The sequence below is a fragment of the Coregonus lavaretus genome, assembly GCF_964263955.1.
Source record: "Coregonus lavaretus genome assembly, chromosome: 5".
Classification (NCBI taxonomy): Eukaryota; Metazoa; Chordata; class Actinopteri; order Salmoniformes; family Salmonidae; genus Coregonus; species Coregonus lavaretus.
The window spans coordinates 51,605,091-51,618,199 of NC_139992.1; the positions used below are offsets into that span (position 1 = coordinate 51,605,091).

At 43.8% G+C, this 13,109-nt stretch overlaps 1 protein-coding gene across 3 annotated transcripts in view; it reads left to right on the forward strand.

Annotated features, from left to right (window-relative positions):
* LOC311129748 (neuron navigator 3-like) overlaps positions 1-13,109 on the forward strand; it is a 753,845-nt gene that overhangs the window by 717,565 nt on the left and 23,171 nt on the right. For all 3 annotated transcript variants that reach the window (XM_084162171.1, XM_084162172.1, XM_084162173.1), the window contains exons 18-25: positions 230-387; positions 1,344-1,532; positions 2,914-2,966; positions 4,187-4,207; positions 4,796-4,819; positions 5,963-5,986; positions 6,235-6,312; positions 12,478-12,561. In XM_084162171.1, coding sequence (XP_084018297.1) covers positions 230-387; positions 1,344-1,532; positions 2,914-2,966; positions 4,187-4,207; positions 4,796-4,819; positions 5,963-5,986; positions 6,235-6,312; positions 12,478-12,561 — 631 coding nt within the window. The remainder of the gene's footprint in view (positions 1-229; positions 388-1,343; positions 1,533-2,913; positions 2,967-4,186; positions 4,208-4,795; positions 4,820-5,962; positions 5,987-6,234; positions 6,313-12,477; positions 12,562-13,109) is intronic.

Here is a 13,109-nt window from a genome sequence, read left to right on the forward strand (position 1 = left end):
ATCAAATACTTGTTCTCCCCACTGTATATATAAACAGAGTACCGGAACCTATTTCAGTCCAAGTCAAGCACTGTGTGTACGTACATAACTATGCATGAGTTAGTTAATATATTTGTCACCACACTCCGGTCATGTGATCATGATATGTGGATAATGCAGGTGCATGGTTCAATAGATGCCATGTTGAATCAGTGGTGCCACTAGTTGACGTATACCATGTCCTCTCTAGGTACCCTCCCTCGTCCAGACAGACGTCCCATGAGGAAGGGAAGGAGTGGCTGCGCTCTCATTCCACTGGGGGGCTACAGGACACGGGGAGTCAGTCCCCTCTCTCTCCCACTGGAGTCGCATGCACAAGCACCGGCAAATACCACTACTCCAACCTGCGTAAGCACTACTCCAAATACCACTACTCCAACCTGCGTAAGCACTACTCCAAATACCACTACTCCAAACTGCGTAAGCACTACTCCAAATACCACTACTCCAAAGACCACTACTCCAACCTGCGTAAGCCCTACTCCAAATACCACTACTCCAACCTGCGTAAGCCCTACTCCAAATACCACTACTCCAACCTGTGTAAGCCCTACTCCAAATACCACTACTCCAACCTGTGTAAGCCCTACTCCAAATACCACTACTCCAACCTGTGTAAGCCCAACTCCAAATACCACTACTCCAAATACCACTACTACAACTTGCGTAAGCCCTACTCCAAATACCACTACTCCAACCTGTGTAAGCCCAACACCAAATAACACTACTCCAAATATTACTACTCCAAATATCACTACTCCAAATAGCACTACTCCAAATATCACTACTCCAAATATCACTACTCCAAATAGCACTACTCCAAATAGCACCACTCCAAATATCACTACTCCAAATAGCACTACTCCAAATATCACTACTCCAAATATCACTACTCCAAATATCACTACTCCAACCTGAGTAAGCACTACTCCAAATATCACAACTCCAAATATCACTACTCCAACCTGCGTACGCCCACCACCATCAAAGCAGTGTCATTTTACTATAATCATATCATACTAGAGTCATCCAGCTTCATATACACTATTGATGTCTGTTCATCTGGAGGACAACACAGAAAATGATACCAATTATTGATGAGGTAGAATATGTCAGTGTATGATGTGTGTGTGTGTGTGTGTGTGTGTGTGTGTGTGTGTGTGTGTGTGTGTGTGTGTGTGTGTGTGTGTGTGTGTGTGTGTGTGTGTGTGTGTGTGTGTGTGTGTGTGTGTGTGTGTGTGTGTGTGTGTGTGTGTGGGCGTGCGCGTGCGTGCGTGCGTGTGCGTATGTGTTTTCTCCCCCAGTGAGCCCCACCAACCTGTCAGCCTACAACCTGCCAGGACCCAGCAGTATGAGTCGCTCCAACAGCATCCCTGCCCAGGACTCCTTTGACCTGTATGGAGAAGCCCACCTGGGGGGCAGCGCCACCTCTCTGGAGGACAGACCCCGGGGCATGAGCCGCTCTGGCTCCTTCAGGGACAGCACCGACGAAGGTAGGCCCAGACTGTGGTCCTGTATGGCTCAGTTGGTAGAGCAGGATGCTAGCAACGCCAGGATCGTGGGTTTCCGATTCCCGCTGGTGCCACCCATACAATAATGTATACAAGTACTACTTTGGATAAAAAGTGACTTACAGTAGTCTGCTTAATGGCATATATTAATATTATATATATATATATATATATATATATATATATATATATATAAATAACTTGTCTGTGGGACACTCTGCTTAGACCAAGAATAAGTGATAGTCAGGGTTGAGCTCTCAGACTGAAGCTGAAAATGCACCAGACTAGGAACCCAGCTTTTATCTGCTTCTCTTTTTAAAGAGGTTGGTGTTTCAGTCAACATTTTGGTAACGTGACAGTGCCACTTGAAAGTAATGTTACTAGTCATTGACTAGGGCCTTTTATTGAATTATCCAAACGAATACTTCATTAGTACACAGCCACACACATGCCATTAGAATATGGTAGTTTTACATGCAGACGAGATGGGGCTATTTGTGGTGTACCATTACAGGACCACAGGTTATGTTCTTAATTCCTCCCTTTCCCTCTCTCTCCTCTATCTCTCTCCCCTCTTTCTCCTCTATCTCTCTCCTCTATCTCTCCTCTATCTCTCCCCTCTCTCTCCTCTCTCTCTCCCCTCTCCTCTATCTCTCCCCTCTCTCTCTCCCATTCTCTCCTCTATCTCTCCCCTCTCTCTCCTCTATCTCTCTCCCCTCTCTCTGCTCTATCTCTCTCCTCTATCTCTCCCCTCTATCTCTCACCTCTCTCTTCTCTCTCGCTCCCCTCTCTCTCCTCTATCTCTCCCCTCTCTCTCCTCTATCTCTCCCCTCTCTCCTCTATCTCTCCCCTCTCTCTCCTCTATCTCTCTCCTCTATCTCTCCTTAATCTCTCCCCTCTCTCTACTCTCTCTCTCTCCCCTCTCTCTCCTCTATCTCTCCCCTCTCTCTCCTCTATCTCTCTCCCCTCTCTCTGCTCTATCTCTCTCTTCTATCTCTCCCCTCTATCTCTCACCTCTCTCTCCTCTATCTCTCTCCCCTCTCTCTCCTCTATCTCTCCCCTCTCTCTCCTCTCTCTACCCCCTCTCTCTCCTCTATCTCTCCTCTCTATCTCTCCCCTCTCTCTCCTCTCTCTCCTCTCTCTCCCCTCTCTCTCCTCTATCTCTTCTCTATCTCTCCTCTCTCTCTCCCCTCTCTCTCCTCTATCTCTCTCTCCTCTCTCTCTTCTCTATCTCTCCCCTATCTCTCCCCTCTCTCTTCTCTATCTCTCCCCACTCTCTACTCTATCTCTCTCCCCTCTCTCTCCCCCCTCTCTCTCCTCTATCTCTCCCCTCTCTCTCCTCTCTCTTTCTCTCTATCTCTAGTCCATGGATCCTCACTGTCGCTGGTCTCCAGCACCTCCTCCCTGTACTCTGCGGTAAGTAGCATTGTTTTCTCCCAACACACACAAACAAACATTTAGGCAAACATGCTTATGGCTGCCATGGGTAGTGTGTGTGGTGTCGGTTGATTGTCATTAGCCTAGAATTATTTTAGGAGACAATATGTCATTTTTTGCTATAAAGCTAAGGCTGGAGTTATGGATGCAAGGACAGAGTCCATGAAATCAGAGTAATATGTTTAAACATATTTTGGGTTATGATGAGGTAGAACAGTTGCACTTTATAACTTACATTCTTCAATAATAAATAGGTATATAAATGGGTAAATATCATTATTTTTTATATATTTTAGCAGTGCATCCAAGGTGATTTAGGCAAATTCAAGCTTGGTGAAGGTGTGGATAGTTTTTTTTGCAACAGGCAACACTCCAGCTGCAGTCAAACTCAATGAGAAGGCAGATCAGTTGAGGAAGAGAATCGATTACTGGCTCTCTACACCTCTTTCCTCCCCAGCAGAAAGTTCTAGAAAGGCCTCGAGACGAGTTTAGACTTTCACTGATTTAAGAGACTTGTTTTGAAAGTATTCCTATTGGGGCAGCAAGACAACAAGCAGTTATTGTTTATTCCTCATTTCATTGTGTTGATGTTTGATTGTGTTAATATTTTAATATTTTAGTTTTAATTTAATGTTTATTTGTTTCCATTACTATAATAGTTATGTCAGTTATGATTTGAATTTGATCCTATACTTTTCTGTTTGCTATTTTATCATTTCTTCTCATCTTTGGCATTATCTGGTCATCAGTTTTGTTTTATCTCATCTGTTATCACTCAACACCTGGGGCGTGTTCAGTAGGCACAAAACGTTGTGAAACGGGGAGGTGCTATTTCAACCTATCCTATGAGAAACGCTTGTTTTCTGTTGCAAAGCGTTTTGCTGCGATGCGCCCTAATGAACACGACCCTGATAAACACAACTGATAAAGAGCAATTTGATTAAAATCTCGCACTAAGAACACTATGATAAAAGTATCATGACACATTTTCCCAAAGTCATTACAACGCCAATCATTCAGCCTAACATTATAAAGGTAGACAAAACATATAGATGTAAATCAAAAGGCCATAGATGATAACCAATGAGAATGCTTGGCTTACACAAAAGTTCAGCACCCTGTTTTCAGGGCAGTGCAAAGTGTTGAGTTGCCATGGTTTCCCATTGCCGCAGCTTGAACCCACGTTTTCTTACTTCCAGGTTCTTTCCTTTCTGGCCAAGGTAAAGACTATGATGCTGTCAGCTATGATCTCTCCACACCACACAGACAACGTGTTTGTATGCCCACCACATGGTCTGATGCTGGTTGAATGTGGCAGATGTTCACACAGGTTTTTGGTTGGTGTGAAGAAAACAACCAATGTTACCAGTGTATATATTGTAATACATTCATACAATGTATTATGTTACTTCTCCCTGCCACATCGATTACATATTACTTGAACGGCCAAAATAAAAAGTTGTGTAAGTTCTTAATACAGTCTGACCTGACTTAGAGATGACACCACAGTCAACGATTTCGCTACAACCGCAATAACATCTACTAAATATGTGTATGTGACCAATACGATTTGATTTGATGCATCAAGACCTGCCTTTGCATTTGCTTTCACTTACTGGCGTCATTTATGGCCTTTTGGCTCCTGCATCATTCTCGATCAAAAGCTAAACCCCAATGATCTACTCATTATGACAATGGGTATTCATTTGATTATTGCATTCATAAAGAAGCTGTCAGGAGTGAATCATTGTTCATACAATGTGGTTTATTCCTGCACATCTTAATGACATGTCTTCTCTCCCAAACAGACAGAGGAAAAGGCACATTCTGAGGTAAGAGGCTTGGCTTTGTGGGGGACGAAATGTCTCTGGTCTGTCTGTCTCTCTGTTCTGTCTGTCTGGTCTGGTTGTCTATCTGTCTCTCTGGTCTCTCTGGTCTGTCTGTCTGTCTCTCTGTTCTCTCTGGTCTATCTGGTCTGTCTGTCTGTCTGTCTGGTCTGTCTGTCTGTCTCTCTGGTCTGGTCTGTCTGGTCTGTCTGTCTCTCTGGTCTCTCTGGTCTGTCTGTCTGTCTCTCTGTTCTCTCTGGTCTATCTGGTCTGTCAGTCTGGTCTGGTCTGTCCTGTCTGTCTCTGTCTGTCTGGTCTGTCTGTCTGTCTGTCTGACTGTCTCTGGTCTCTCTGGTCTGTCAGTTGGTCTGGTCTGTCTGGTCTGGTCTGGTCAGATCTCCATAATGAAAGATAACAATCAAAGTACGAGCAGTGATATATGTATCCACTTCATCCAAAATCAGGTTGTGGTCTATCAGTGACGGACCTGAGCATAAATCTGTGTATATAACCTTAGACCTGGTGTCCAAGTCAGATCTCTTTGACCCTATGGTGCATTGCTTGACATGGGCCAGTCTTTTAAACAACCAGCCATATGAATATAACCAAACAGCACTTTAACATTATCTTTACCACACGTCATACTGACAGTCATGGACAAACATCATTAATACACCCTTTATTCTACTCTTTGGTTTCAGTTCACACCCTATTCAGTTATCACTGGCTTTTATTTCAGTTCATTTTTTACTTTATGTTTCTGTTTGAACCATACATTAACATTTTAGTTAAAGCCCACAGGTATAATGCTTTATTACTTATTAGAACCATGTTTCAGCCTTTTTAATGTATTTTTAAAATGCATTATACCAGTCAGGTTTCGAGAAAGTGTTACCAAAGTGACAACTACCCTAATGTGTTTAGGTGCTTTTGCACTTTTTTCCTTTTATTGGCTAATTTGTCCAAGACTGTACTGTTGTTAATGTGTGAGAGATTGCCTTATGCCTTATTGGCTAAGTGTTTAAACTGCTAACCGTGAGGAAACATGCTGCTTTTTCGTCATCATAACAGACCTCTCTCTCACCATATCTTCTGTTTGGACTAAGCATGCATCATAGAGTTAATTGTATTCTTCTCTTTTCAATCAAGGGTCAAACAGGCCAAAATACCACGGTAATCCCACATTTACCTTCACACTTACATTCACCCCATTGTTTTATGCTGTGGCAGTGAGACAGAGACTTTACATCAATGTTTTCAAATGGATGTTTACAAGGCAGCTGATACACCAGATTTGGATTTGCTTGTAAAGGGATGGAATCAGAAGATAGGCATGCTCTGGTGTATTTTCAATCAGTCCTGTTTTTTTAGGAGAGACGTGATCGTCATGGTAATATTTAATTTTTTCCCCACCCAAACAGCAAATCAGGAAGCTGCGGCGAGAGCTGGACGCCTCCCAGGAAAAGGTTGCGACCCTCACGTCTCAGCTGTCTGCCAATGTAAGTGCCTCTTACTTCAACACACACCGAGCAGTCAAAACGTCTGCCTCGTGGTTCATTTGCATCCTAGCCTGTCAGAAAGGTTAGGGGGGAAACTCTGCCTTTGCCAAACCCTTGAATGTAAATCAGTCTAGACGCCCAGTAATTTCCTTTCTCTCTCTGACTCAAAGGTTTCTTAAGCTTCTGATGAAATGTTGGGTTGTTGTTTTTTCTGAACACGGCTCGAATAGGCGGCTTGTTTACCGGGAATTGTCCTGCGAAGCGGGCCTCATCCGGCAGTCTAGCAAGAACATGCAGATTCAACAAAACAGAGAGATGGAGAGAGAGAGAGGAAAGAGGGAGCTAGTGAGCCCAGTTTGGAGGGAGGAAGTGTATTGTACAGAGTGAGAGAGAACCCTGAGAACCCAAAGCCTGTCAAAGCCTGTGTCTCTCTCAGTGCTGGGCCCTGCATAAAGCGTCTGATCAAGTGCGAGGCTGACAGGGTCTTCACCAGGGTCTCTGGCTTTGATCGCTGAGTTCTACATCTCTAGGCACTAAGGCACCACACTGCCAAGAAACTTCCAACTAGCTTTTCTGTTCACTGTGTGACTCACACAGACCCCAGATGTCTTTGTAGAAAAGTTGCAATGTTTAATTTATGAGAAAGCTTTTTTTAGATGCTTTTGTGTATATATACTGAACAAAAATATAAACGGAACAGTGTTGGTCGAATGTTTCATGAGCTGAAATAAAAGATCCCAGATATTTTCCATACGCACAAAAAGCTTATTTCTCTCAAATTTTGTGCACACATTTGTTTGCATCCCTGTTAGTGGGCGTTTTCCTTTGCCAAGATAATCCATCCACCTGACAGGTGTGGCATATCAAGAAGTTGATTAAACAGCATGATCATTACACAAGTGCACCTTGTGCTGGGGACAATAAAAGGCCACTCTAAAATGTGCAGTTTTGTCACACAACACAATGCCATAGATGTCTCAAGTTTTGAGGGAGTGTGCAATTGGCATGCTGACTGTAGGAATGTCCACCAAAGCTGTTGCCAGAGAATTGAATGTTCATTTATCTACCATACACTGCCTCCAACATCGTTTTAGAGAATTTAGCAGTACGTCAAACCGCAGACCATGTGTAACCAAGCCAGCCCAGGACCGCCACATCCGGCTTCTTCACCTGCGGGATCATCTGAGACGATCTTGTCTTGCCCATTCACCCTCTGAATGGCACATATACACAATCCATGTGTCAGTTGTCTCAAGGCTTTAACCTGTCTCCTCCCCTTCATCTACAGTGATTGAAGTGAATTTGGTAACAAGTGACATCAATAAGGGATCATACCTTTCACCTGGTTAGTCTATGTCATGGAAAGAGCAGGTGTTCCTAATGTGTGCACTCAGTGTATATGTATGTATGTGTATATATATATATATATATATATATACATACAGTTGAAGTCGGAAGTTTACATACACCTTAGCCAAATACATTTAAACTCAGTTTTTCACAATTCCTGACATTTAATCCTAGTAAAAATTCCCTGTCTTAGGTCAGTGAGGATCACCACTTTATTTTAAGAATGTCAAATGTCAGAATAATAGTAGAGAGAATGATTTATTTCAGCTTTTTTTTCTTTAATCACATTCCCAGTGGGTCAGATGTTTACATACACTCAATTAAATTGTTTAACTTGGGTCAAACCTTTCAGGAGCCTTCCACAAGCTTCCCACAATAAATTGGGTGAATTTTGGTCCATTCCTCCTGACAAAGCTGGTGTAACTGAGTCAGGTTTGTAGGCCTCCTTGCTCGCACACGCTTTTTCAGTTCTGCCCACAAATGTTCTATAGGATTGAGGTCAGGGCTTTGTGATGGCCACGCCAATACCTTGACTTTGTTGTCCTTAAGCCATTTTGCCACAACTTTGGAAGTATGCTTGGGGTCATTGTCCATTTGGAAGACCATTTGCGACCAAGCTTTAACTTCCTGACTGATGTCTTGAAATGTTGCTTCAATATATCCACATAATTTTCCTTCCGCATGATGCCATCTATTTTGTGAAGTGCACCAGTCCCTCCTGCAGCAAAGCACCCCCACGGCATGATGCTGCCACCCCCGTGCTTCACGGTTGGGATGGTGTTCTTCGGCTTGCAAGTTTCCCCCTTTTTCCTCCAAACATAACAATGGTCATTATGGCCAAACAGTTCTATTTTTGTTTCATCAGACCAAAAAGTACGATCTTTGTCCCCATGTGCAGTTACAAACCGTAGTCTGGCTTTTTTATGGCGGTTTTGGAGCAGTGGCTTCTTCCTTGCTGAGCGGCCTTTCAGGTTATGTCGATATAGGATTAGTTTTCCTGTGGATATAGATACTTTTGTACCTGTTTCCTCCAGCATCTTCACAAGGTCCTTTGCTGTTGTTCTGGGATTGATTTGCACTTTTCGCACCAAGTACGTTCATCTCTAGGAGACAGAACGCGTCTCCTTCCTGAGTGGTATGACGGATGTGTGGTCCCATGGTGTTTATACTTGCATACTATTGTTTGTACAGATGAACGTGGTACCTTCAGGCATTTGGAAATTGCTGAACCAGACTTGTGGAGATCTACAATTTTCTTTCTGAGGTCTTGGTTGATTTATTTTGATTTTCCCATGATGTCAAGCAAAGAGGCACTGAGTTTGAAGGTAGGCCTTGAAATACATCCACAGGTACACCTCCAATTGACTCAAATTATGTCAATTAGCCTATCAGAAGCTTCTAAAGCCATGACATCATTTTCTGGAATTTTCCAAGCTGTTTAAAGGCACAGTCAACTTAGTGTATGTAAACTTCTGACCCACTGGAATTGTGATACAGTGAATTATAAGTGAAATAATCTGTCTGTAAACAATTGTTGGAAAAATTACTTGTGTCATGCACAAAGTAGATGTCCTAACCGACTTGCCAAAACTATAACTTGTTAACAAGACATTTGTGGAGTGGTTGAAAAACGAGTTTTAATGACTCCAACCTAAGTGTATGTAAACTTCTGACTTCAACTGTGTATATATATATATATATATATATATATATAACCGCCAAGCCTTTCCTGGGCTCCTGATCCCAATCTGTTCAGGTAGGGGGTGTGACGGTCGAAATGTCATCCCCGCCAGACCCTTACACTCTCTCTGGTACCGAATGGTGTCTGGTACCCAGGTTTCATGGCCCGATGCTGTGCATCGGGACAACATTTCTCTACCAGGACTCCAGTGCTTGAAACATACACTGCAGCGTTGGTTAAGGCAGTGTTTTATATGCTGTGGGCTGGTTTGTCTGGCAGAGATACTGTATCTTCAGCAGGTGCATACTGTATGTTTGCAGTCATGTAAGGAGGGACTGGTGCACTTCACAAAATAGATGGCATCATGAGCCCTGCTGTAGCTCAGTTGGTAGAGCATGGCGCTTGCAATGCCAGGGTTGTGGGTTCGTTTCCCACGGTTGGCCAGTATGAAAAATGTATGCACTCACTAACTGTAAGTCGCTCTGGATAAGTGCGTCTGCTAAAATGACTAAAATGTAAATGTAAATGTTCTCTTAAATGTAAATCCCACTTAGAGCGAGGCACTGTTTTGTAATTGAACGAATGAGAAGAGCTGTGAGTGTGGTGTCTGCTGATTGAGGTCATTGTAGATTGACCCTAATTACATTTACATTTCAGTCATTTAGCAGACGCTCTTATCCAGAGCAACTGACAGTAGTGAGCGCATACATTTTCATACTTGTTCCCTATGGGAATCAAACGCACAACCCTGGCATTGCAAGCGCCATGCTCTACCAGCTGAGCTACACGGGACACTAATGTGCTGTACGTAAGACGTTCATTTACTGTATCTACTCACACTCTTTGTAATATGTTAATATAGAGATGAATCTTTTGACCTTTTTTAATAAAGGACTATTCATTGTGTCACCTTCAGCATGGTCTTAACAGGTCAGTCTGGCCTGACTTGTAGCTAAAATGGCTGCCACATCAGGCACATAGTTGTATGTGCGTAGACACATATGGTTAGAGAAGCTCTCCCATGTCCATGTCAATCTAGTTCATGTTTGTTTAGGGTTTCTTTGATCAGAACAAAACATAATTAGCAAAACCAGCATTTTCTCTCTCATTCCTTTCTCTCTCTCATTCCTTTCCCTCTCTCATTCCTTTCTTTCTCTCACTCCTTTCTTTCTCTCACTCCTTTCTCTATCTCACTCCTTTCTCTCTCACTCCTTTCTCTCTCTCACTCCTTTCTCTCTCTCACTCCTTTCTCTCTCTCATTCCTTTCCCTCGCTCACTCCTTTCCCTCTCTCACTAGATTGCCCTCCCTCTCTCTCTTATCCCCTCCCCTCTACCTCTTTTTTGCCCTCTCTCTCTTTGGGGATTTGGGAATTAGTATATCTAGCCGTCTGTGCTGGCTTAGACTACATTAGTGTGTGTGTGTGTGAGTGAGTGAGTGAGTGAGTGAATGAGTGTGGATGGGTAGAGCAGAGAGGGCTCTGAGGATGGCGTCGACACTGGGCAGCAGTAGTAGTAGGGGCAGCTCTCTGGCCGGTTCGCTGGTCTGGCCGACCCTCAACCATTACCCCGGCTCCCAGCAGAGGCCCCAGGGCAGGGGTCGCAAGGCCAAGGGTGGCCGGGGGGCCCAGACTGCACAGACGGCCCAGCCGCGGGACGCGTGGGCAGCCGCACAGCCCTACCCGCAGGGCAGACAGGTGGGCAGCAGCGGTGGGTGGACGTCACATGATGGAGGGGGCTGACGGGATTGGACGGATGACATTTTGCAAAGGTTAAATGCGATTCAGCCAGAGAGGAGAGAAGAGGACCAATATGGTGGTGTTGGCTTATTGGTGTAGGACTGTGAATACTGTGTTGCTACTTAGCCCTGTTGAGCTGAGCTTCTCTTATCTGTGGGCACACTGCCTGACTCTGTGTGACTCACTGGTCCTGACAGGTGTCTGAGGCTCCATGCTGTGGAGGGGCGGGGGTGTGAGCTCACACTATTTGTTCTGTTTCTCTCTCTGTCATACACATGCACATACACAATTGCTATTCCTGTATTTTTTTGGTGAGGACTTATCACCCCCGCACGCACGCACACACACACGCACACACACACTTTCCCTCACTGTGCTATCCCATTTTCATGGAGCTTTACTTCCATCAGGCTCAGTGCAGCAGATGGTGTCATGCTGCTAAACATTTGGCACCCTTCAGTTTGTCGCCGGTGTTTCTTCAGGTGAAAAATTAATTCAGGCGCCGTTAAAAAAATGCTAAACCTTCTCTGACCTGTGTACAAGAAGATATGCCCACCTTTCTCTTTACTTTAGGTCTCGGTTCAGCTGTGTTTTTGTGCATGTTCAAATCACCAGTTGGCTGATAAAATCGGTCATAATCATGGATGTTGTTGTTGCTGCTGCTGTTGTCTTCAGTTTGAACCACAGTGAAAGTGAAGGTTTATAACTTTCAGAAGAGCTGACGTAGTGTAGCTACCACTTCTTCTGTAGCACAGCAGCAACTTCCCCAAGAGGTTACAAGTTTTGTACATCATGTCTCCTTTGAACCTCCTCATGTTAACTTCCAGTTCATAACCCACGTCAAAGCTATCACCCTGGACCAGTGGGGGAGTGGTTAGCTGTAGCATGCAGCAGGCTCAGCTTTGCCATTGTAAAGTGCAAGCTGTAACTAGGGGGAATGTTCCTAGTGTTTTGGTTCAGATACAGAAATAAACATGATGGTCCAGCCAGTCAGTCAGTGCTGGTGGTTCAACAGAGGGATGACTTGACTCAGTCTATCAGAGCTGAGGGTCCCTGGGGAGAGTGATGACTCATGAGAAACACGAGGGAACATGAAAAGGGCGAGAGAAAAAATAGCCTACACCCTCAGGTCGCGTCGATTCTTCTTCTACATGTTTAAGTGGCTATCTAACAATGGATTTTCCACACTGTGTGCTAAATGTGTGTTTGTGGATCATCTTGAATCCACCTGGCTAGAGGTTGTTCCAACTACAAAGAATGGCATATTTATAGGACCTCAGGAAAATGTGACAGAAAATGTGACAATTTAATGTTGTCCCTTTATGCCTGCTTTTATGACCCGTCCAGTGCTTGTGTTGACTGTGCTGCTGTGTTGAACTCTGACCTCTGTGTTGACAGGCTCACCTGGTGGCAGCCTTTGAGAAGAGCCTGGGGAACATGACCTGTCGCCTAACGAGCCTCACCATGACAGCTGAGCAAAAGGTACGTGCCATTTTCTGTTGCTGCGGCCCACCGCTTCCAGATACGTTCTCATGTATAAAGCTTGTATCAGGCTATAGTGTTTCATTGTTTCTGAGAAGTCTGCCTGTCTGTGCATATCACTGTTAATCCATGGTCATTTACACCTTACAATAACAGTAATTTATAGAAACGTTATAGAGCATTCATAAGGTCTTCATAAGCACTGCATAATGTACCATAAATCATTTATAATCATCCTGTGTCGTGCCCGTGGCACATTTGCCACCCTTTATACAGCATGACATTTGCTTATGAATGATTTCTGTATAGACCTTTTTATGAAGGCTTCATTAAGTTAAAAGCTATGTTAAAGGAAAATTATCTATCTTTTGGTATTTGTTTCATTAGTCCATTGTCATATGATGCAAAACGCATCATGCAGGGATGATTTCTGTATTTTGAAAGTTACATACAGTATCTTGACAACTTGATTGCTGACAAGCAAAACGTTTGGGGACTATGTCAACAATGGACTAATGAAATAAATACCAAAAGATAGAGTTGTCCTT